Source organism: Hordeum vulgare, chromosome 4H (assembly GCF_904849725.1).
Source record: "Hordeum vulgare subsp. vulgare chromosome 4H, MorexV3_pseudomolecules_assembly, whole genome shotgun sequence".
Classification (NCBI taxonomy): Eukaryota; Viridiplantae; Streptophyta; class Magnoliopsida; order Poales; family Poaceae; genus Hordeum; species Hordeum vulgare.
This window is the reverse complement of record NC_058521.1, coordinates 492109111-492133665: the sequence shown is the minus strand read 5'-3', so window position 1 is coordinate 492133665 and position 24555 is coordinate 492109111. Positions and strand designations below refer to the sequence as shown.

General features: G+C 48.4%; 1 protein-coding gene and 1 pseudogene across 1 annotated transcript; one reads left to right on the top strand and one right to left on the bottom strand.

Moving 5' to 3' along the window:
- The first annotated feature begins 8130 nt into the window (after positions 1 to 8130).
- Positions 8131 to 10622, top strand: LOC123450652 (dynamin-related protein 4C-like). Its single transcript, XM_045127796.1, is given in 4 exon segments — positions 8131 to 8291; positions 8293 to 9537; positions 9655 to 9734; positions 9767 to 10622. Coding segments are annotated over 4 exon segments (2190 nt in total). The 3' UTR covers positions 10471 to 10622.
- A 3353-nt stretch (positions 10623 to 13975) lies between these two features.
- Positions 13976 to 17688, bottom strand: LOC123450651 (annotated as a pseudogene).
- Positions 17689 to 24555: the final 6867 nt, after the last annotated feature.

Genomic DNA, 24555 nt, shown 5'->3' with positions numbered 1-24555 from the left:
GGAGTCAATACCTCAGAAACATAATACACTAGGCGTTGAATCTTATAAGCCTTGCCTTCGTCTCCCGCTCAACTGTCAGGATTGTGCTGACGACTTGATTTGTAGCCACGATGTATAAGAGGAGTGGCTCTTTGCTGTACGGAGCAACAAGAACCGGCTGGGTGGATAGCAGAGTCTTTAACTCGACGAATGCAGCTTCTTCTTCGGGAGTCCACTCGAAGGTATCTGACTTCTTCATGAGTCGGTATAATGGTAAGGCTTTCTCTCCGAGTCGAGATATGAATCTTCTTAATGCTGCCAAACATCATGTAAGCTTCTGGACGTCGTGCACTCGCACAGGGCTTTTCATTCGGACGATTGCCCCGATCTTTTCAGGCTTAACATCGATTCCTTGTTCGAAAACAAGAAAACCGAGTAACTTGCCACTTGGGACTCCGAATGTGCACTTGGCTGGGTTGAGCTTGATGTCGTACCTCCGAAGGTTGGCGAGCGTTTCAGCCAAGTCAGTCAGCAGGTCGGAACCTTTGCGTGACTTGACTACGATATCGTCCATGTATGCCTCCACATTCCGATTGATCTGATCGAGGAGGCATTTCTGAATCATGCGCATAAAAGTAGCTCCTGCATTTTTAGACCGAATGGCATAGTGATGTAGCAAAAGCACCCAAACGAGGTGATGAAGGCCGTTTTTATTTCATCTGGGCCATACAGACGAATCTTGTGGTACCCAGAGTAAGCATCTATAAAAGACAATCGCTCACATCCCGTAGTCGAGTCGACAATCTGATCTATGCGGAGGAGCGGGAAGTGGTCTTTCGGGCATACCCGATTGATATGCTTGAAGTCGATGCACATTCGGAGTGACTTGTCCTTCTTAGGCACCATGACAACATTCACGAGCCACTCGGAGTGGTAAACCTCGCGAATGAACTTGGCCTCTAGGAGCTTAGCCACTTCCTCGTCGATTGCTTTCCTTTTCTGCATGGTGGACCGACGCAGATGTTCCTTGACAGGTCGAGCTTTGGGGTCAACCCTCAGTCGATGCTCAGCCAGTTCCCTGGGCACACCAGGAATGTCAGCAGGCTTCCATGCGAAGATGTCCCAGTTTTCATGGAGGAACTGGATGAGCTCGGCTTCCTATTTAGGGTCAAGAGTTGTTGAGATGTTGGTCGGGGCTGCGGTGGGATCCATCGGGTGAATGCTGACTTTCTTGATTTCACTTGCCGACTGGAATGCAGACTCGGAAGCTGGCTTCTTCGAATCAGTTCGGCAGGGTCTGGTGTGTGCCGGTACTCATCGAGCTCCGCCATTGCCAGCTGCTGGTCGGCGATCCTGGAGCCCTGCTGCAAACATTCTTCTACCCTCTGCCGATCGCCGGTGATGGTGATGACTCCCTTCGGCCCTGGCATCTTCATCTTCAAATAAACGTAACATGGTCGGGTCATGAAACGTACATATGTTGGACGACCAAGTATGGCGTGGTAGGCACTCTGGAAGTCCACCATCTCGAACATGAGTTTCTCCTTGCGGAAGGTCTTGTCAGAGCCGAATACGACGTCTAACGTGATCTGGCCGAGTGACTTGGCCTTCTTCCCTGGGATCACTTCGTGAAACTGCATATTGTCGTCGCTGAGTTTGGACATCGGAATGCCCATCCCCTTGAGAGCTTCGGCGTACATGATGTTCAAACCACTCCCTCCGTCCATCAACACCTTGCAGAGTCGAACTCCTTCTACCACCGGGTCGACAACAAGAGCGTGACGTCCTGGAGTGGGGACATGGGTCGGGTGATCTGACTGGTCGAAGGTGATGGCAGTCTGTGACCACCTGAGATACGTTGGGGTTGCCATGTTGACCTCTCGGTTGACCACTTTCACTCGACTCTTGCTTTCGACATCAGCAAAGATCATCAGAGTGGCATGGACCTTTAGAAAGGGGTCTTCTTGTTCTTCGTCCTCCTTCTCTTGATCTTTTTTCACTCGACTGGTCCTCCCCGAATTTCTAGATCAATAGCCTGCACTATCGAGTGGTATGGCACTATGGTGTTGCCTTCTTCATCTATTTTCGTGTGGATTGCACACGGCTGATCAAGGATATCTGGTCCTGACTGCTTCTTGAATTTCTTGGGGGGAATTGGCTCTTGGCCTTTCCCTTGAACTTTCCTGCTCCGAGAGCGGCTGCTTCTGCCGATGGTGTGCGCTCCACCTTCTGCTTCTGCTTTCGGTTGGAATTGGCATCTCCGTCGACTGCTTTACCTTTGTCGCTGCGGAGGCGGTCTTCTTCTTCTCCATTGGCATAGCGGGTTGCTATTTCCATCATCTTGCTCATAGACATATCTTCTGTCCGACCGAACTTCAAGTACAACTCTCGGTACCTGACGCCTGCTTTGAAAGCGCAGACTGCCTGATGCTCGGTGACATTCTCCACCGTGTGGTGGAGAATGGTCCAGCGCTGGATGAAATCGCACAAAGACTCACTCGGCTTCTGGATACAATGTTGTAGCTCGGAGAGACCAGCAGGGTGCTTTCAGGTGCCCTCGGAGGTCTTGATGAACACTCGGGCCAAGTCTGCCCAACAGTCTATGCTTGATGGAGCTAGTTGATTCAGCCAAGCACGGGCCGAACCATCCAGCATCAGGGGCAAGTGCTTCATTGCGAAGTTGTCGTTGCTGCCGCCGATCTGAACTGCCAGTCGGTAATCATCTAGCCATGTTTCTGGCTTGGATTCTTCGGTGAACTTGCTTATTCCGGCCGCCAACCTGAAGTTGGGGGGATATCAGCAGAGCGGATTTCTCGGCTGAAACACTCAGGGTCGGAGATGACAGAGCCACTTCCACTCGGACGAGCACCGTCGTATCCGTCATGATGGGCTCGGCCTCTATCAACTCTCTTCTGAGTGAGATAGTCCCTTACATCACGCCTTTGGTCGCGGTCATCGCCCATCGATCGCCTTTCGTCGTTGCACCGGAGCGCGTATGAACCACTCCATGGAGGAGAGCGTGAACGATGGCAATCCTCGCGATTGAACCGGGGGGAGCGGATTCCGCCCCTGGTCTCTGTGTTGATCTTCTCGGCGATCTCCTCCTCTGCGATGCTGGGGAGAACCTGGGCTGTAAACCGACGAACTGTGTATGCTCGGATGGAATTGTTGTGCAGTCTGTTGTGAGACTGGAAAATAGCGGAATTCTGCTGTTGTGCTGCGTGTAACACGGCACGGATCTTTTGCACACCTCTGCCCGCTTCTGAATTTGATGACTGGATGGAGTCTGCAATCCTTGCGGCCACAGCCAAGTTGAGGACGGGTGTGCGGAATACCTCGATGTCGTCATGATGAGAACGTCGACCGGACGCCGGAGGGCGCGGATGATGACGCGCACTCGAAGTCTCTCCGGTTTCCCGCTTGTCCCGACTGGTCCTTGGCGGGCTCTCATGTGAGCCGGCCATGAAGATCTCCGCCACAGGGCTGCAGCTCTCGCACTCGGGAGTAGAGCCAGACGAATCTGACACCGAGTGGGAGGCAGCACACGGAGGTGTAGCAGGTTCAATGGCCGCCACCTACGACGAAGACGCTTGACGCGCGAGTGCATGACGCACCCAGCGCTGGAGCCGCGAGCGACCAGATCGCTTGTTGCGATGCGCGATGGGGAGAATAGTCGACGGCGGAGTCGACGATTGGCGAAGAAGAACTCGCAAGAACTAGAGCGGAAGAACGTTGTTCCGCAAACTGGAAGCGCCTCGACATCGAGAGGCGACTCCCGAAGCCATGCCGAATCGTCGACGACGAAAACGAGTGTGCCGAAAACGATCTCGTGACCCAAGCACAAATTACCGCTGGAAGACATGGTGAAGGAGAAAAAACGCAAACTTGCCGGAAGTCGCCTAGACGCCGGCCCCATGGTGGGCGCCAACTGTCATGGGTATAAGCCTGACAGTAGATGTGTAGGGTACGAAAGTAGAGGGCAGAGTCCTAGCTACGACAAGGTTGTATGAGTTCAGGCCCCTCTGCGATGGAGGTAACAGCCCCACGTCTCAGTGCTCTGGATCTTTTGTGTCGAGTGGAATACAGGTGTTACAGAATGCAAACCCTTGTGCCAAAGGGAAGGGGTGGCTTATATAGAGTGCGTTGCCCCTCATAAGTGTCCAGCCTTCAAGGGTGCAATAAGTGAGATTGAATGCATACGTTACAGGTAACGTATGCCATAAATAACAATAACTACAGTAGTCTAACGTATGATTGTTAGCCTCGCTGAGGTGGCTTCTGGCCTTCTATGTCGACTAGCTTCTGGTATTAACCGAGTGGAATCCAGTCGTCGAGTACAAGATGATCTCCGAATGATTTTCTACCGAGTGGACAATAGGATGTCTTAACCTAGTTGGTAGGTATCTTGTGACCTTTAAGCTAATAATGAGATGCCCTTGGGTAGGACTTATAGGTCAGGCCTATGACCCTACCCTAGGGCTATAACCCCATCAGTGGCCACAAGCCATGCTGGCGCGCCCTAACCCCCAGGCCACGCCCCTTTGGCTTGTGGGCCCCTCGAGCACCGCCTTCTGTTGATTCCACTTCCCAAAATTCACATATATTCCAAAAAAAATCTCCGTAAGTTTTTATCCCGTTTGGACTTTGTTTGATATGGATTTTCTATAAAACAAAAAACATGCAACAAACAGAAACTGGCACTGGGCGCTGGATCAATATGTTAGTCCCAAAAATAGTACAAAAAGTTGCCAAAAGTATATGAAAGTTGTAGAATATTGGCATGAAATAATAAAGAAATATACATACGACGGAGACGTATCAGTTTGCCACTTGCTACCTTGATGTTTTTATAAGTTAAGATTATAAAAAACTATTTCTACTATCCATACTACACTTGTATCACCATCTCTTCGCCGAACTTGTGCTCCTATACAATTTACCATTGTTTGGGTGTGTTGGATACACAAGGGATTTCTTATATTTCATTACAGGGTTGTTTGAGAGAGATCATATTCATCCTACACCTCCCATGAATTGGTATACCTTAGGTCATCCACTCGAGGGAAAATTACTACTATCCTACAAAACTCTGCGTTTGGAGGCCCAACAGAGTTTACAAGAATAAAGTTGTGTATTAGATATCACTTGCTCACAACAGACTGCTCACTAGAGACAATCTCTCTAAAAGGCAAAAGTTGATGACATGTGTTGTGTGTTTTGCTCATGCCCTAAATCGTGTATGCATTTGTTTTTTGAGTGTGTGGTGGCCCGGGAAATCTTGAGATGTGTGCATCATATTACTGGTGGTAATGCTACTCCTGAGTTCCTGGACATTGCCGAAGGGTGGCTGAGTTAAAAAAAGCATATTATGTCTAATGTTGTCAATGTTGCCATCCTTTGGGCCATTTGGAAGCGTACAAATAAAATGTCTTTAGTGGAACTCCTTGGCTGGGATTGTAGGGCGTGCTAGAAAGCGTTGCACGCAGGTGCGATCTTTGGAAGGTGCTATGCATTGGAGCAGATCAAGCAAAGCTGGTGGAGGCTTCCAAGGCGGCCTCGGAGCTTGCAAGAATGTCTCCAATGCTACTCTGGCCAGATTTAGGCTGAATATGAAGACTTCACCCTTCTCAAGTTTCTCTCTCGTGAAATGTACTACGGTTGGGTTGGGTGGGGACGAAGTTTGGTGCGTGTGTGTTCATATCTCCCCCGTTAGCGTTAGCGGTGTGGGTCTCACCCTCCCCTTTACCCCTCTTTAGAGGTTTTGTGTAATGGTTAGGGCGCGAGTTGGCATGTCCTTGGAGTTATTTTTCTTTTGCCTTTCTCGGTGTTGGTGTTTGTGCCCATTTTAAGTAATTTAGGCTAGTGATAGTGGAGAGTAACTTAGACTAATAATATACATATATGTTATTACCTCCGGATTGTGTAGTATTATAGATGTGGTAACATAGATGTCTTCATTTATTGCTTTGTAGAGTCAATTTGCATTGGGAAGCGTTACGTTATGGTAGCATATTATGTTACTTTATTTGCATCTCCTTTCATTAACTAGTTGCCACATCACTACTTTTGCTTATGTGGGAGCTATGTTACTACTTATGTTATTCTCACTATGACCAGCCTTAACCTGATGTTGTGACTTGGTTTAAATTTCATTTATATAACTAGCAAAAAGGTCGTACGTTGCAACGAAAAAAAATCATAATCTCGAATGGCCATGAGCACGTTTTGTTGTACCACGGATATACACTATCACTCTCAATTTCATGAAATCATGAACATTTTTTCTAAATTCGTGCACATATTTGAAATCATGGACACTTATACAAATTTTCAAACATTTTATAAATTCAAGAATATTTTTTAAATTCATGAACATTTTATATTATTTGCAAACATTATTTAGACAATTTTCTTGAATCAGTAAACATTTCATTAATCGATGAACATTTAACTAATCGCTGAACATTTTTTAAATTGATGGAACAAATTCTGAAATTCAGGGGAGTTTTTTATTTAATGGACATGTTTTAATTTAACAAACTTTTTTCAAATGCATGATTATTTTTTTGAATCTGTGAACATTTTTGAATGAGTACACTATTTTGTAAGTCACGAACAGTTTTTGAATTTTTGGGATAACTTTACTTTCATTAACATTTTGCTAATTTTCAAAATTTTGTTCAATTTCATTAACATATTTTAACACACAAACTTACAAAAATCATGAACAATTTATTATTTCCAGAAAATTCGGTTTCAATATTTTGAACATTTTATGAATAAGAAAATGTTTTTTACAAATTCACAAACATTTTTGAAATCCATAAACATTTTATGACTTATTAAATACTGTATTTCAAAATAAATAAACTATTTTATAAGGCATGATCAGTTTTTCAATTTTCAGAATATTTTCTCTTTCATGATTTGTTTCGAATTGGTGATTTTTTTCAATTTCATTAATATTTTTTAACACACGAACTTCTAAAAAATCATGAATATTTTTATATTACCCTAACATGTGTTTTTAAAATATTTATAATGTTTTATATATAAGCAAACATTTTTTTTCACAAAATCGCAAACAGTTTTTGAAACCACAAACATTTTATGATGTATTAGACATTTTCTCTCAAAATTCTCATTTTTTAATTTAGATACTTTTTTGGAGTCTCCGATAATTTATAGTAGAAAAAAAGATTAAAAACACAATTTATAAAATAGGCCGCCTCGACATAGGCCAGTCGAAACGTGTGTAATGCGTCTACTCGCAGCTTGCAGAGCAAAATATAGAAGGTCCCTACTGCATGGGCCAGCTGAGGCTGGGAATTCTTCCGTATGAAACATTTTTTTGTCATCTAAAGGTGTCATTGGTGGTTATTATTTTATAATTTTATGGGCAATTTCCATGATGTACCGTGGGAAGCAATATCGCCTTTATTATTATTAAGTATCGATATAGAAATGGGGCCGGAGTGGTGCCCCGTTTTTTGAAGAAAAATAAATTGATAGGATGAATCGACTACAGTCCAAACACACCCATGGTCTTCGCTAAGCTAGCCCATATGTGATGGGGCGTCAGCTTCATAGCTTGATTCGGCCCTGTAACCTGGCCATCAAAGATCGGAACTCGAGGGGTTGTCGGTGAGGGGAAAACCTATTTAGCGCCATAGGCGTCGGTTACAGGCAAATTTTGCTAACCAGCGCCTGCAGCGCTCTGCCATGGGCCGACCCATTTAAAAATCCTACCTGAGTATTAGCCCGTGAACTTTTTTCCAAATTAATCAACTTTTGTGGAAATCGGTGAACTTTTTCAAAAATTGATGATCTTTTTTTTGAAATTGATGAACTTTTCTAAAAATCAGTGAACATAATTTAAAATTTCATGAACTTTTTTCAAAATCACTGAACTGTTTTTAAAAATTGATGAATTTTTTTTGAAAATCGATGATCTTTTTTTGAAAATCAATGATTTTTTTCCAATACTGTGAACTTTTTGAAAATACGTAAACATGTTTCAAAAATCATTGAACTTTTTTTCAAATCTGAACTTTTTTTTAAAATTTTATGAACTTTTTGTCAGTTTTTGAAGGACCTCAGCGACCAGCGCTGAATGCACCGTATAGGACCTCCCGTCGGTGAGACCAGAAAATGATGAACTCCACTCTAGAAAATGAAGAAAGGGATAAACTGAGAAGTCGGAACGGCCCGGGGGGTGAATGCGAGCTTCCATGCGGCAGCGCCCCGACGCTACAACTCCCCACGCCCCAGCCGCTTCCGCTTCATCTCCCCGCCCAAACCTTCCCCACCATATAAATCGACCCGCCTCCATGTACAAGCAGCACACTCCTCCAGCCAAGCTCGCAGCCACCCAGCACTCGCTTCAGGCATGTCCAACCTCCAGATGGTGCTCAGCGACCCAACGGCCACCGCCGCGGCCAGCGCCGTTACCGGGAGCGCCATCGCTGCCTCGTACAATGACCAGATACGCCCGCTCCTCGACGCCGTCGACCGCCTGCGCCACCTTAAGGTGACGCAGGAGGGCATCCAGCTCCCGACGATCGTGGTCGTGGGCGACCAATCCAGCGGCAAGTCGAGCGTGCTGGAGTCTCTCGCCGGCATCAGCCTCCCTCGCGGCCAGGGTATCTGCACCCGCGTGCCGCTCGTCATGCGGCTCCAGGACGACCCCTCCGCCGACGCGCCGGTGCTTCAGCTCGAGTACAGCAACGGCCGCGTGGTGACCACCACGGAGGCCAACGTCGCGGACGCCATCAACGCCGCCACGGCTGAGATAGCCGGGTCCGGCAAGGGGATCTCCGACGCGCCCATCACCCTCATCGTGCGCAAGCGGGGCGTGCCCGACCTCACCCTCGTCGACCTCCCCGGCATCACGCGCGTGCCGGTCCATGGCCAGCCCGACGACATCTACGACCAGATCGCCAGGATCATAAGAGAGTACATTTCGCCCAAGGAGAGCATCATCCTGAACGTGCTCTCCGCCACGGTCGACTTCCCGACGTGCGAGTCCATCCGCATGTCCCAGCAGGTGGACCGCACCGGGGAGCGGACGCTCGCGGTGGTCACCAAGGTCGACAAGGCACCGGAGGGCCTGCTTGAGAAGGTTACCATGGACGACGTCAACATTGGTCTCGGGTACGTCTGCGTCCGCAACCGCATCGGCGAGGAGACGTACGACCAGGCGCGAGTCGAGGAGGAGCGCCTGTTCAAGCATCACTCGCTGCTGTCAAAGATTGACAAGGACATGGTGGGCATTCCCGTGCTCGCGCAACGGCTGGTCCAGATTCAGGCGACTATCATCGCCAAGTGCCTGCCGGACATTGTCAGGCAGATCAACGACCGCCTCAGTCGCAGCAGCACGGAGCTCGACCAGATGCCGCCAGATCTCAGCAACGTTGCTGACGCTGTGAGGGCCTTCTTCCACATCGTGAAGCTGGTGTGCGCATCACTGGAGAAGATCCTTGTGAGGAGTGAGTTTGACGAGTACCCTGACGACATCCATTTCCATGCCACTGCCCGTATTGCTGAGATGTTCGACAAGTATGCCAAGAAACTGCCTGCACAGATCCCAAGGGGCAGTGACCAGCTGTTTCTGATGGAGGAGATGCTAGTGCTGGAGGAGACCAAGGGCATCAACCTCCCCAACTTTCTGCCAAGATCGGCATTCCTTGTCTTGCTCAAGAAGAAGGTGGACACAGTCATGCAGGTAGTAAATGGCCTTCATATTACCGAATCTTGTTCTTTTACCTGCGGCTCATTTTTTTGAAAGGCAACTCAGAAAGAAATATTCTTGTTTGTTTTCGTCAGGTGCCGCACGACCTTGTGAACGAGGTCTGGAATTACGTGGAGGACATCGTGGTCAAGGTGCTGATGCAGCATTCAGAGAACTTCCCGCAGGTACAGGCGGCCTGTCGCCGCGCAGTCCAGGGCATGTTCGAGAAGGCACGGGCGCGCTCCGCCCAGCACGTCAAGGAGCTGATCGAGATGGAGAAGGTGGCCGACTACACGGCCAACCCAGACTACATGAAGACATGGTCGGAGATCATGCAGTGCCACGACAGGTTCATGAAGGCCGTGGAGGACAAGTCCAAGTCAGCACGGGTCACCCTGGAGGTTTTCGGAGAGGTGGACGTGTCCCACATGAGGGCGCACGCCGACCTGGCGAGGCAGGCGTTCGACCTGAGGGCGCGCCTGACGGCGTACTGGAAGAGCATCATGCTCCGGCTCATCGACGGCCTGGCCCTGCACATCCTCCTCGGCGTCAAGCGGCTCGTGGAGAACGATCTGGAGGAGGAGCTCGCCAACGAGCTGCTGCGCAACAAGATGGCCGGGATGGAGCGGATGCTCACGCCGTCGCCGAGCAGCGGCACCAAGCGCGAGCGCCTCAAGAAGAGCATCGTGCTGCTGCGCCAGTCCAAGGAGGTCGTGGGGAGCATCATGGACAGGATCTGCGCTTCAGGTGAAATCGTCTGAGCTGGGGCATGTGATGATTTGCTGTTGGGGATTATGCCTGGTGTTTTGGATGGTGCGGTGCCGTGCGGTTCTGTGTGAACAATGCTATGGTTCTAGTTATCTTGTTACATGTTATATGAACCTTAATTCCTACCTTATGTTCTGTTATGGAATCGTGCTGTCAGGTCTTTCATGCTTTTAGTGTTACTAGTTTAGTGCCCGTGCGTTGCTACGGAACAACAAACTCATGTCGTTTATCTTCATTATTGATCTCCGCCGTTGACTCAACCTCGCTAGTTGTCTCACTACCATCATTGAACGCTTGATCTACCCTTTCTCATCGTCGTCCTCCCATAGCCCTAACAACCTTTGCGGGACATAGTATCATATATTCATATTTAACATGCAAAATAAAAGGCTAGATAGACATACATCTAGAATATGCAAAATAACATTTTCTTAATCTAGCCAAGAAATTTGATAGCCCTGATAGATCGTGTAAATACCTCCGTTCTTATGCTAAAATATACACCAATATAGAAACAAAAATTATAAAGTTGCGGGATAAAAAGCAATCCTACAACCGTGAACACTCTCAGTCTCACTTTCTCCTCACTGCTCACCCCTCCCGCTTTCAGCTAGCCACCCACCATGCTTCCCCATGCAGCCTCCGACGCGTCACGACGCGCATCAGAACAGCGTGTGCGAGGCACCCATCACGGCCCAACTTTCCACAATGCGCCTCTGAACCCTCCCTCCTAGCTACGCAGTTGTGAGCTGAGATCGAGGGGGGAGGGGGTGCAGTGCTCCATTGAACGCGCGCGCAGTCTGGACGACGTCATCCACCGCGTGGCGGCCCTGCCCCATGACCCCGCCACAACAGCGCCACGCCGGTCTGAATCTTTTGTGGCAACACCCAGTGTGCGTCGTGTCCAGGAGACCCTTCCACAAACCATGTTCGCTGGGATGGGCAGGGATCGACCAGGAGTGGATCGCGTGGTGCACCACAATGCCGACGACTTCTCTTCGCCATCTAGCTCTGCTCCCCTCTCTCTGCTCACGATCAAGATGCCCATGGATCTTATTTATGTTTAAGAACGTGTTAGAATGTAAGGATACCGACATGCTAAATCTTATCATAGAGCTACAAAAAAAAGCAGCTCAACAGATAATGTTCCTTTAGTTCATATCGAAGTATTTATTGTCTTGAAAGACTCGTCCTTTCATAGTAGAGATATGAGGAGCTCACTAAAGGCAAACTCAGCTCGAATTTGGGTTCTTCATAAATTATTTGATACATAGTTCCTTATCCATGTACTTCTAATGAGTGATTCTATGGAACTGAAGTCTAAGTCAGTTTTCTTAAAGCTATATTATGATATTAGATGCCTCATGTTTTTACCATATTAAAAAGCACATGCCGTAGAAAGAAATACAACCCCTTAGTATTTTTGTTCTTCTTTAGCAAGTCACTGTCCAAGCATCTTCCTCCTGCATCTGTTTCAAATTTCACGCCGTCTTTCCTTATATTTGATTTGTTAGTATGCTATTTTCCATAACTTCTATTTGCATCTTTTTCTTTCGCAAGGAAACTTTCAGGGGTACCCACCATTCAACACACATATTTTTTACAAAACAAATAGCATGTAATTCAATGACTAAAGTCATCGTTGTAAATTATGCACCAACCAGCTGCTATAAAGGGTTTTCAAAACCTAATGCATCCGAGATTTGCTTATACTATTCTAAACTAATGGTCAGTATAAACAGAGGCAAAGCTTTTGCATTTTCCACATGAACCATAAAAAACATTTTTTACCACATTTGACGTTACTACATCACATAATCGATTTTTTAAGTATCATATTCAACAAGCATAACTGCCAAAAGTGAACTCAAACTGTATGGTTAAAAAATGACCACTAATAACTTCCACATCACATGGAAATGAATCAACTCATTTTTTTTAGATTTGACATATCGTGATGGGAGATCTTGGAGTATTATGTGCATATTTTGAGGTTATGTTCCATGAGCAAGAGATAGGATAGATAACAGAACTAAGCAATCAACTAATGAACTATTCCGATTGTTTTATAGAGAGTTTAAGAAGATTACCTCCTGCTTAAATAAACCGTTTGACTAACAAAATCATGTCATGTGTGAAATTTATTGCACCAAGCACAAATATTCTATGATGAATCAGACACCAAACATTTATTTGATTAGGGGCTAACTCTAGAAATGTCAGCGCATGAGTACATGACTACATATGCCAATTCTGAAGAAATGAGCTCTTGTAACATTACTTGTTGAGTATGACCAATTTTGCATGTGTTCTCCATGACTCAATGGTCACCACGCCGGACAGCGACCCATCGATGACCCTCACATTGACATCTATCTGTAGCCAATCAACATGGTGGATAGAGGTTAGTGGCATCAACTAAACTGATGGTCAGATCGTAGGAGCTAGCAGAATCGTCATTTACCTTGGTGGGAGGACATGGGTGGATCGATCGAGGTCGAACCATCACGACAACACTTCATGGGTGAAAAAAATTAATCTTCTATTTCTACGTGGAGGTGAATACACTTCACAACCACAGAAACTTATACAGGCTTAAAATAGACTATGACCACAACCATACAAACGAAAAACAGGCTATATTTTGCAACCCATTTCCCCGGGGGTTGCATGTCGGATACGCTAATCGTTAGAACCAAGGTTGATCCATCGTTAACGAAAGCCTCCATAAATGGTCAAATTCTGTAAAAAAATCAAATAAACTATATCCAGAGGACCGTTAACTAACACATCGGGGAGCATTTTGAAGCAGGGGAAATATTATGATTAACATGATTCGAGATGTTTTAAAAAAAACATGATTCTTCAGAAGTCGAGAATTGTACCTTTTTCAAGCTTGACCTCCTAAAAACGATGAAATCACCAGCTTGCTAGTTCTCTCTGTTGGGTGCCAATAAATCTCACATATAGCCAGAATTCACCAATGATTGCTTGTCCAAAGTAATACAGAAATTCTAACTCTACTTAGTCATGTAGCTCTTAGGTTTTATCGCCGTGAGTTGAAAAAGTATAAACAGTAAACACGTTTCATGCCAGTCCGTGCGTGCGTTGCTAGCTAGTCGATCAATCAATTCACCGATCCATCTCATGGCAAAGCTAGCTAGTACGATGTTAGCTGATTCAATCCATCTTACAGTAAGTCAGGTTTGCTATGTTTTTTGTTTTTCCATCAAGCTGAAGCGCCGGCCAGGCAGAATACTGTCTTCACAGGAACGGAGACAATCAGACAACAACGACATTGAAGGAAAGGATCAAGATCTACGCACCTGTTACACTATCCTTGACAGAGGCAAAGGGCGTCAAGTTTGAGCTGTTGGTCTTCTACGCGTTCTCGTACACCATCCGCTGCGGCGCACGGTACTTGTCGTAGCCGCCTGTGATGAGGACGCACACCCTCATCGCATAGTTCACGCCTGCTACAAACCCAAATCGCGGAAGCTACCAGCCGTGGAAGACATCTTGAAGCAAGTAGATGGAGGGCGGAGGTGGAGCAGGACTCAACGGCGAGAAAGCGAGAGGGCGAGCCACGGCCACCACCGAGCAGACGAGGATCGCCGCGAAGACGACGCCCGTCACGCGGCGCCAGACGCGGACCGACCGCAGGCGCCGGCCCAGCCGGCGCTTCTGCCGCCGCAGCCATGTCCAGCATGGCTAGCTGCTGCCGGTGCGACACCTAGAACGCGGTGAATAACTCGTCCGTGAACTAGTCGACCTTGAACCGTCGCAGCGCGTTGACCACGTGCGCATGCCGGACGGACGGATCTTGCACTTGGACCGTGAGGTGGAGGATGAGCTGCTCCAATAGGCTGTACAAGAAGAGAAGCAACTGTGAGAGGAGCTCCAAGCACTGATGCAGCGGGCAATCCAACAGATGAGTTCAATCTAGGAGCATCAATGCGACCAGTTTGCTTCATGAAACAATAAGATATTTGCTTGTGCTCTGATGATAGATATACTTGTTCGTAAGATAACCAATGTGTATTTTGACAAACTGGTGCGTACCTTATCCACTCTCAGTTACAGTCAAGCTAAATGAGTTAGAACCGATTGTACACAAAAGTAGAAAGCTAGTAAGCTACAACATTAAAATACACCTCAAACCATAGCAATCCTAACTCCTCACTTTGACCATCAGAGCAAGATTTTGAAAAAAAAATACCATTTGAAGGTGACTCGGATGAGCCTTTATAAAAATGCAGTAGCTAAAGCATGTTTGAGAAATAATAGCCGTCGACAGATATAGGTAAGAAACAAAATTCAGGCCAAGTTTTTAACATAAGCATAAGCATGGATACTATGTGAAATATTAGTCTTATTGGATTATAGATAATCTGATAATAAGAGTCAATTCACATGCTACTTTGTAATGCTGATAATATGTTACTACACTATGATAGCAAAAGGTTAGTTAACAATTCCTCATTGCATGCTTAGTTCTTCGAGGCCTAAAACTCCTGAGCAGATCAAGAATACTCCACCATTTCATGTACATCCTAAAACTGATTTTGCACAGCAAATGCTGCGTAAAGGCAAAAACATTCAGGAATAGACTCAAATTTCTTTACGCGAGGAAAAAGCTAACTTTAAGACAGCATAATCAAATCAACCATATCTTCTAGAAGAAAAGAACCTGATATAGCTGTGGTGGTGGCTGATTAGGTAATGGTGGTGGCTGGTTGGGCAATTGCTGCTGTTGTTGACCTGTAAAGAAAGAATTTTGCGAATTCCCACCTGGCTGAGAAATTCCAAAGAGGAGGTGAGAAGCTCAAGCTGGGGGGCGTACCGGTTGACGCGGTCCTTGAACTTGGAGAGGAAGCACTCGTGATCGTCGCCGACCGAGGCGATGCGCTGCTGCGTGCCCAGCTTGTCCGCGTTCACCTCCTTTGAGCTCCCCCTCCGGCATGGCCAGCACCACCGTCCGCGCGCGGTCGTATGTGGGCAGCTTCTCCAGCACAGCTTCATGTACATCTCCACGACATTGGGCAGGTCAGTGCGTGGCTTGAAGTTACCAAAGAAGATTCCCTTCAGGATCCTCTCATTCAGGAAGTTCATCGGGTGGGTCTTGAATTCAGCGTCCTTGTGTGGCACACCCACCAGCACAGCTACACCCCAGCCCTGTATACAGATCACAGAATTCAAGCTTCCATCTAGAGATAAGAGGGATGCAAAATGATCATGCTTGAGTGGACGATTGATGTCTTAAGAAGTCATACATCATGAACACATTCAAATGCTTGTATCATAGCATTGACGTTGCCAGTGCACTCAACACTGCGGTCAACTCCGCCATTTGTCATGTCAGCGAGCACCTGAAGCATCACCATGAAGTTGTATGTCATGATCATCATTAAGCATAATGAATAACTATTTTCCTCGTGTGAAGGAACACACCTGCTGAACTGGCTTGGTGTGATCTTTCGGGTTCACAAATTCCGTGCAGCCAAACTTCCTAGCTGAACATGGAGAAAATAGAAAATCTGAGGAACTTCTCAACACAACAAAAATAACCCCATGAATAGTAAAATAAGGAGTATTTACCTTCTTCAAATCTGCTGGCCTTCAGGTCAACACCAATGATCCTTGATGCACCTGCAATCCTTGCACCTTCTACAACCTAAATCATACAAATACGACGGGCAAATAGATGCAAGTCAGATGCATGTACCGGTTGCAATTGCAGAACAATCAAGGGAGGGATTAGGACACTTACCGCAAGGCCAACAACCCTTAGCCCAAATATCGCCACTGTGGAACCCTTTGGTGGTTTTGCAACATTAATTGACGCGCCAAGACCTAAAAGAAAGAATGGCAGCTCAGCATCTCGAGATAAGCTGTAGCCATAATAAGCATACTACAACAACAATACAAGTCAACTTACCAGTGGAAATACCACAGCTAAGAACACAGACTTTATCAAGGGGAGCCTCAGGGTTGATCTTGGCAACACAACCGACATGCATGACAGTGTACTCACTGAAGGTGGAAGTCCCTACGAAATGGTAAATCGTCTTGCCGCCAATAGAGAAGCGCGACTTGCCATCCTCGATCATCACACCTCTGTCGGTGTTGATCCTGAGAAGATCACACATGTTGCTCTCCGCAGACTTGCAATGTGGGCACTCCTTGCACTACCCGGTGAACACAGGGAGGACGTGGTCACCAGGGGCAACATCTGTCACGCCCTCTCCAACACTCTCCACTATGTTGTGAGCATAAATAAGTTCAGGGGACGTGCAACAGATAAATTTGACCAGAAATATCTATATAAAAGGACTTCATGTCCGAGCACCTCAGATAAATAAAGAGATGGATAGATATGCGTGGAAGTTAGCTATCCACGTTCCAGAGCCATGACTTGGTTTCGAGATCTTATGTGTTTCAACTCTAGCCTACCCCAACTTGTTTGGGACTGAAAGGCTTGGTTGTTGTTGTTGTTGTTGGTAGATATAGCAAGTCAACTAAAGCAACATGGAACAAACCCCTGATGTATCTTCACTTGTTTGAGAATCCTAGTACCAATCTATGATATTGACTTATGTCTCCATAGTTACTCTATCAAGATTCAACAACAGTGACGCCACTACGATACAGACAACAGCAATTATTCAGTAACGGTTTGCACAGGCAGCACAGTTCTTATGATTGCTTCGCATGTTTTCAGTTCTGTGGTCGACCTATTCTCTGTCAACAAACAATTAGCCTAAGCTGAAATCTGAAAATCCTAGAGGAGAACATAAACTGAATGTATTAACAGCATGGTAAACATGTATACACAGAGCAGTAGTAGTTGATCAAGGAAGGTGGTTGAGACTTGAGAAACATACCCTCCAGCTTCATGGCCGAAGATCCGAGGGAACATGGGGGTCTGCCCCTCAGCATCACGGGGGCCGGCACCGAGCGGCACGGGGGCGGCCGCGAGCTCGCGGGGCGGGGGCGAGGGCGGGCCTGAGCGGCGTCGGGAGTGGCAGCTAGCGCGCGGGGGCGGGGGCGAGGGCGGGCGACCGAGCGGCGCCGGCAGCGGCGGTTAGCGCGCAGGGGCGGGGTGAGGGCGGGACCGAGCGGCGTCGGGAACGGCGATTAGCGCGCAGGGGCGGGGGCAGCGGCGGGAACGGCGGCGAGCGCGCGGGGGTGGGGGTGGCACCGGGCGGCATCGGGAGCGGTTCCAGCCTAGAGAGGGCGGTTCTACCGTAGACGAGGCCTATGGATCTGGTTTTCTTTACTGAACTGTTTGGTTTTTGGAGGGCTGGAAAAAAAATCAGTGATAGGAGAACGTGGGTGGGGGACGAGTGAACGAGAGGTCGAACCATCACGACGTTCGATCCTGCTTTAATAGTAGAGATTTAATCTATGTTTACTTCGTGTCCAACGTTGTCGTCGGGCATGCATCTGTTAGAACCAACAATTGTCGGCCATGCCCAGTTTTGGGAGAAGCAGGGCTTTTGGAAAACGAACTTCCTTCTGTTTGGTTCATATGCTAAGTTTGCCAACAACATTTGTCATGTATGTCTAAATTTAGGCAATCAAAATTGCACTTTTGCCATACATGTGTCCGGTTAGGCAATCAAATTTGCAGCCATACGTTGTTGCGTTTGAGTCATCTTGCCACTGTTCTGTTCCACGCCTTACCAACTATAGGTATTTGAAGTCATATCTTAGATTACCAACTATAGGAATTTTAGTCATACCTTAGATTAAGTCATTTGTCCTTTGAGTCATCTTGCTCCTTTGATTCAAAGAAATTCTACAGGATTTTTTAAGGAATGATGGGGTTATAGTCCTAGGGTAGGGTCATAGGCCTGCCCTGTAGGTCCTACCCAAGGACTACCCCTCACAAAGGATAAGGCCCTTAGTCAGCTCCGACTGAATTAAGGAGTCCCCATCATCCAGTCGGTAACAGGTCCTCGACCATCCAGTCAGAGACTAGCATTCGGAGGATATCAAGCTAACCGACTAGATACCACTCGGTACATCGTAACCCCCCTGGAGGGAAACGGTCGTACGTTTCCAGGTGCATTTATTAGCATTTAGGGCGTACGTTACCTGTAACGTACGCATTCAATCGCCACTACTCCACCCCTGTACCGGAACCGTTGTGGAGGGCAGCGCACTCTATATAAGCCACCCTCCCCCGCTGGTAGAGGGGTTAGCAACTCACTGTATTCTATATTTCCACTCGACAACAAGCTCCCTGAGCACTGAGACGTAGGGCTATTACCTCCATCGCAGAGGGGCCTGAACTCATACAACCTCGCCGTAGCTAAGGCTCTGCCCATCCTTTTCATACCCTACACATCTACTGTCAGGCTTATACCCACGACAATTGGCGCCCACCTTGGGGCAGGCGTCTAAGCGACTTCCGGCGAGTTTGCGACTACTTCCTTTCGTCATGTCGTGGAGGTTCGAGCATGGGTCACCAGATCTTCTTCGGCGCTCTCTCCTTCATCATCGACGATTCGGCGTGGCTTCGGGATGCTCCTCTCGACGTCGAGGCGCTTCCCGTCGTGGGGCTACGCACTTCCGTGCCTGCGCCCGCGGCATTCTTCTTCTCCAACAGTCGGCTCCGGTGTCGACCTGCACCGCCGTCACGCGCCGCAGCAAGCGGTCTCGCCGTCCGCGGCTCCAGCGTTGGGTGCAACACGCCCAGGCGTGCCAGAACGCGTCTTCACAAGTGGCGGTTCTAGAGTCCGTTGTGGTTGCCCCGCTGTCCCAGCACTCGGACTCGGTTCCGACTGAGTTCCCTTCCGAGTATGCGGGTCGCGGGCCCGCAGCAGAAGCACAAAGCTCCGACCACTCCGCAAGCAGAAGCTGCAGCCGTAACCAATGCCAAGTTCAAGGGCAAAGGGAAGGCTCAGTTCACCCCCAAGAAGAAGCAGTTCAATAACCCCATCCTGGACCAGCCATGTCCGGTTCATACGAAGATGGATGAAGAGGGCAACCCCATATATGCGAAGCATACCACTCGACAGTGTCGCCTCCTGATCCAGGGGTTCAGCGAAGGGCAACCGAGTGAGAAGGACCATGAACAGGATGAGGAGGATAAGGAGGATCCGTTCCCACAAGTCCATGCAACCCTAATGATTTTTGCTGACGTCGAGAGCAAGAGTCGACTGAAGCTGGTGAACAGAGAGGTGAACATGGCCACCCCTACCAACCCCAAGTTCCTCAAATGGTCTCAGACTGCGATCACCTTCGACCAGCCGGATCATCCGGCACATGTACCCACCCCGGGGAGACAGGCTCTGGTCGTCGACCCGGTGGTGGAAGGAGTCCGACTGCGCAAAGTCCTCATGGATGGCGGCAGCGGCTTGAACATCATGTACGCCGACACACTCAAGGGGATGGGCATCCCGATGTCCAAACTCAGCGAGAGCAGCATGCAGTTCCATGGAGTCGTCCCTGGACGGAAGGCCAAGTCACTCGGCCAGATCGCGTTGGACGTCGTCTTCGGCTCCGACAAGAACTTCCGCAAGGAAAAGCTAACGTTCGAAGTGGTCGACTTCCAGAGCGCTTATCACGCAATTCTGGGCCGCCCAACGTATGCACGTTTCATGGCCCGTCCATGTTACGTATACCTGAAGCTGAAGATGCCATGCCCGAAGGGTGTGATCACCATCACAGGTAATCGGCAGCGAGCCGAAGAGTGTCTGCAGCAGGGATCAAGAATCGCCGAACAGCAGATGGCCGTCCTCGAGCTCGACGAGTACAAGAAAACAGTCGACCCCGCCGACCTGATGCGCTCAAAGAAGCCAGCTTCTGAATCCGCATTCCAGTCGGCGGGAGAGACGAAGAAGGTCAGCATTCACCCGACGGACGACAATGCTGCCCCGACGAACATCTCCACCACCCTCGATCCTAAATAGGAAGCCGAGCTCACCCAATTCCTCCGTGAGAACTGGGACATCTTCGCATGGAAACCCTCTGACATGACAGGTGTACCCAGGGAGTTGGCTGAGCACCGACTACATGTGGACCCCGTCGCTCGGCCCGTCCGAGAGCGCTTGCGCCGGTCCGCCGCGCACAAGAGGAAAGTAATCGGGGAGGAGGTGGCCAAGCTGCTGGCAGCCAACTTCATTCGCGAGGTTCACCACTCCGAGTGGCTCGCCAATGTTGTCATGGTGCCCAAGAAGGACAAGTCGCTCCGAATGTGCATCGACTTCAAGCATCTCAATAAGGTCTGCCCGAAAGACCATTTTCCGTTCCCCCGCATAGATCAAATTGTCGATTCGACTGCGGGTTGCGAGCGCCTGTCATTTCTTGATGCCTATTCGGGCTATCATCAGATCCGTCTGTATGGTCCCGATGAGTTAAAAACAGCCTTCATCACCCCATTCGGGGGCTTCTGCTACATCACTATGCCATTCGGTCTGAAGAATGCAGGAGCTACCTTTATGCGCATGATCCAAAAATGTCTCCTCGACCAGATCGGTCGGAATGTGGAGGCGTATATGGATGATATCGTAGTCAAGTCACGCAAAGGTTCCGACCTGCTGACTGACTTGGCAGAAACATTCGCCAACCTTCGTAGGTACGATATCAAGCTCAACCCTGCTAAATGTTCATTCGGTGTTCCCAGCGGAAAGTTACTCGGTTTCTTCGTTTCCGAACGAGGGATCGATGTCAACCCCGAAAAGATCGGGACCATCGTCCGAATGGAGAGGCCGGTCAGAATACACAATGTTCAACGACTCACAGGTTGCCTAGCGGCTTTGAGCAGGTTCATCAGTCGACTCGGCGAGAAAGCACTTCCTCTGTACCGACTCATGAAGAAATCAGATACTTTCGAGTGGACAGACGAAGCCCAAGTCGCATTCGACGACCTCAAAGTCCTACTTTCCACCCAGCCGGCTCTAACTGCTCCGCTCAGTAAAGAGCCCCTTCTTCTCTACATTGCGGCTACAAATCAAGTCGTCAGTACTGTTCTTACAGTCGAACGAGAAGAAGAAGGCAAAGCATACAAAGTTCAGCGGCCAGTGTACTACGTCTCCGAAGTCCTGACTCCTTCCAAGCAGAGGTATCCCCACTATCAAAAGCTTATCTACGGGATCTACATGACTGCGAAGAAGGTGGCCCATTATTTCCAAGACCACTCGGTGTCTGTCGTTTCTGATGCTCCGTTGTCGGAAATTCTCCACAATCGAGACGCATCAGGCTGAGTGGCGAAGTGGGCAATGGATATGTTGTACTGTGACATCAAGTTCGAGGCCAAGAAAGCTATTAAGTCTCAAGACCTGGCCGACTTTATAGCAGAATGGGTAGAACAACAGCAACCGACCCACATCTACTCGGCCCATTGGACAATGTTCTTTGATGGGTCCAAGATGTTGAATGGCTCCGGCGCTGGCGTTATGATCATATCACCAAAGGGCGACAAACTCAAGTACGTGCTGCAGATACACTTCGATTCCTCCAACAACGAGGCAGAGTATGAAGCTCTCCTCTACGGATTGCGCATGGCCATCTCACTCGGCGTCCGTCGCCTGATGGTCTACGGCGATTCAGATTTGGTGGTCAATCAAGTGATGAAAGAGTGGGATGTCAGGAACCCCACCATGACCACATATTGCAATGCAGTGAGGAAGCTCGAGAAAAAGTTTGAAGGTCTGAAACTCCACCATGTTCCGCGACTGAAAAACCAAGCAGCTGATGAATTGGCGAAACTCGGATCCACTCGGAGACCAGTCCCGAGTGACGTCTGCCTCGAGCACCTTCACCTCCCTTCAGTCAAAGAAGATCCTTTTACAGAAGAACCAGTACAACCAAAGAGTTCAACAGATCCGACTGAAGTCGATGTACCTGCTGTGGTTGATCTGGTCATGGAGATTCTTACTGTCATCCCCGATTGGACTGTGCCGATCATTGCATATATCCTGAGACAGGAACTTCCAGAAGACGAAGTCCAGGCCAGGCAGATAGTCCGCAGGTCGAAGTCATTCACTGTCATTGATGGCCAATTGTACAAGGAGAGCGTTTCAGGCGTTCTCCAACGATGCATCTCCCCAGAGGAGGGGCAGCTGATCCTGGAAGATATTCACTCGGGGACCTACGGTCATCACGCCTCTTCAAGAGCAATCGTCGCCAAGGCATTCAGGGCTGGTTTTTTCTGGCTGCAGGCAAACGAGATGGCTAAAGATATTGTCGACCGATGTGAGGGATGTCAGTTCTACTCCAACAAGTCCCACAAGCCGACATCTGCGTTGAAGACAATCCCTCTTGTGTGGCCGTTTGCAGTTTGGGGATTAGATACAGTCGGACCATTCAAGACAGGCCAAGGGGGATACACACATCTGTTGGTGGAAGTCGACAAGTTCACGAAATGGATCGAAGTCAAGCCCATCAAGAAACTCGACGCCTCAACAGCCGTCAAGTTTATCAGGGACATCATCTCCAGATTCGGTGTACCTCACAGCATAATCACGGACAACGGGACAAACTTTGACTCGGACAGATTCAAAGGTTTCTGTGCAAGCCAAGGTATCCGAGTGGATTTTGCTTCCGTAGCACATCCTCAATCCAATGGACAAGCAGAGTGGGCGAATGGGCTTATTCTTCAAGGTTTGAAGCCCCGACTCCTGCGAGAGGTGGGACACGCCGCTGGCGCATGGGTCACCGAGTTACCTTCGGTACTTTGGGGTCTTCACACAACCCCGAACAGATCTACATGGCGATCACCATTCTTCCTCGTCTACGGAGCAGAAGCAGTCCTTCCGAGTGACTTACTTCACAATGCTCCACGAGTCGAACTCTTCTCCGAAGCTGAAGCTGAACAAGCAAGGCAAGACGGAGTGGACCTTCTAGAGGAGGAGCGCGAGATGGCACTGACTCGCTCGACCATTTATCAACAAGATCTGCGGCGTTTTCACGCGCGACACGTCAGGAGTCGTACGTTCCAAGCAGGCGACCTGGTGCTCCGAGTGGATCAGCAAAGACCTCACAAGTTGGCTCCTGCCTGGGAAGGACCCTTCATCATCTCAAAGGTGCTGAACAATGGAGCATACAGACTCTACAACGTCGATAGGGAGACAAACGAGCCGCGAGCATGGAACGGAGATCTCCTGAAGCGCTTCTACACGTGACCGTCGACTGAAGCAATGTAAAGAACAAGTATTGGTGAAATAATATAAAGCAGATTGAGTTTTTTGCAGGTTCAAAGTTCTTCCGCGGTCGCAGACTCCGGTCTCAAAAAAAAAAACTTAGCTGCGATCCAGAATCGCCTAAGTATTAACTTTCTCCGAGTGTGCACTTAACGTCACACTCGGGGGCTTAGCTGCGATCCAGAATCGCCTAAGTATTAACTTTCTCCGAGTGTGCACTTAACGTCACACTCGGGGCTTAGCTGCGACCCAGAATCGCCTAAGTATGAAATTTCTCCGAGTGTGCACTTAACGTCACACTCGGAGACTTAGCTGCGATCCAGAATCGCCTAAGTATGAACTTTCTCCGAGTGTGCACTTAACATCACACTCGGAGACTTAGCTGCGATCCAGAATCGCCTAAGTATGAACTTTTTTCGAGTGTGCACTTAACGTCACACTTGGGGACTTAGCTGCGATCCAGAATCGCCTAAGTATGAAATTTCTCCGAGTGTGCACTTAACGTCACACTCGGGGACTTAGCCGCGATCCAGAATCGCCTAAGTATGAACTTTCTTCGAGTGTGCACTTAACGTCACACTCGGGGACTTAGCTGCGATCCAGAATCGCCTAAGTATGAACTTTCTCCGAGTGTGCACTTAACGTCACACTCGGGGACTTAGCCGCGATCCAGAATCGCCTAAGTATGAACTTTCTCCGAGTGTGCACTTAACGTCACACTCGGGGACTTAGCCGCGATCCAGAATCGCCTAAGTATGAACTTTCTCCGAGTGTGCACTTAACGTCACACTCGGGGACTTAGCTGCGACCCAGAATCGCCTAAGTATGAAATTTCTCCGAGTGTGCACTTAACGTCACATTCGGAGACTTAGCTGCGATCCAGAATCGCCTAAGTATGAACTTTCTCCGAGTGTGCACTTAACATCA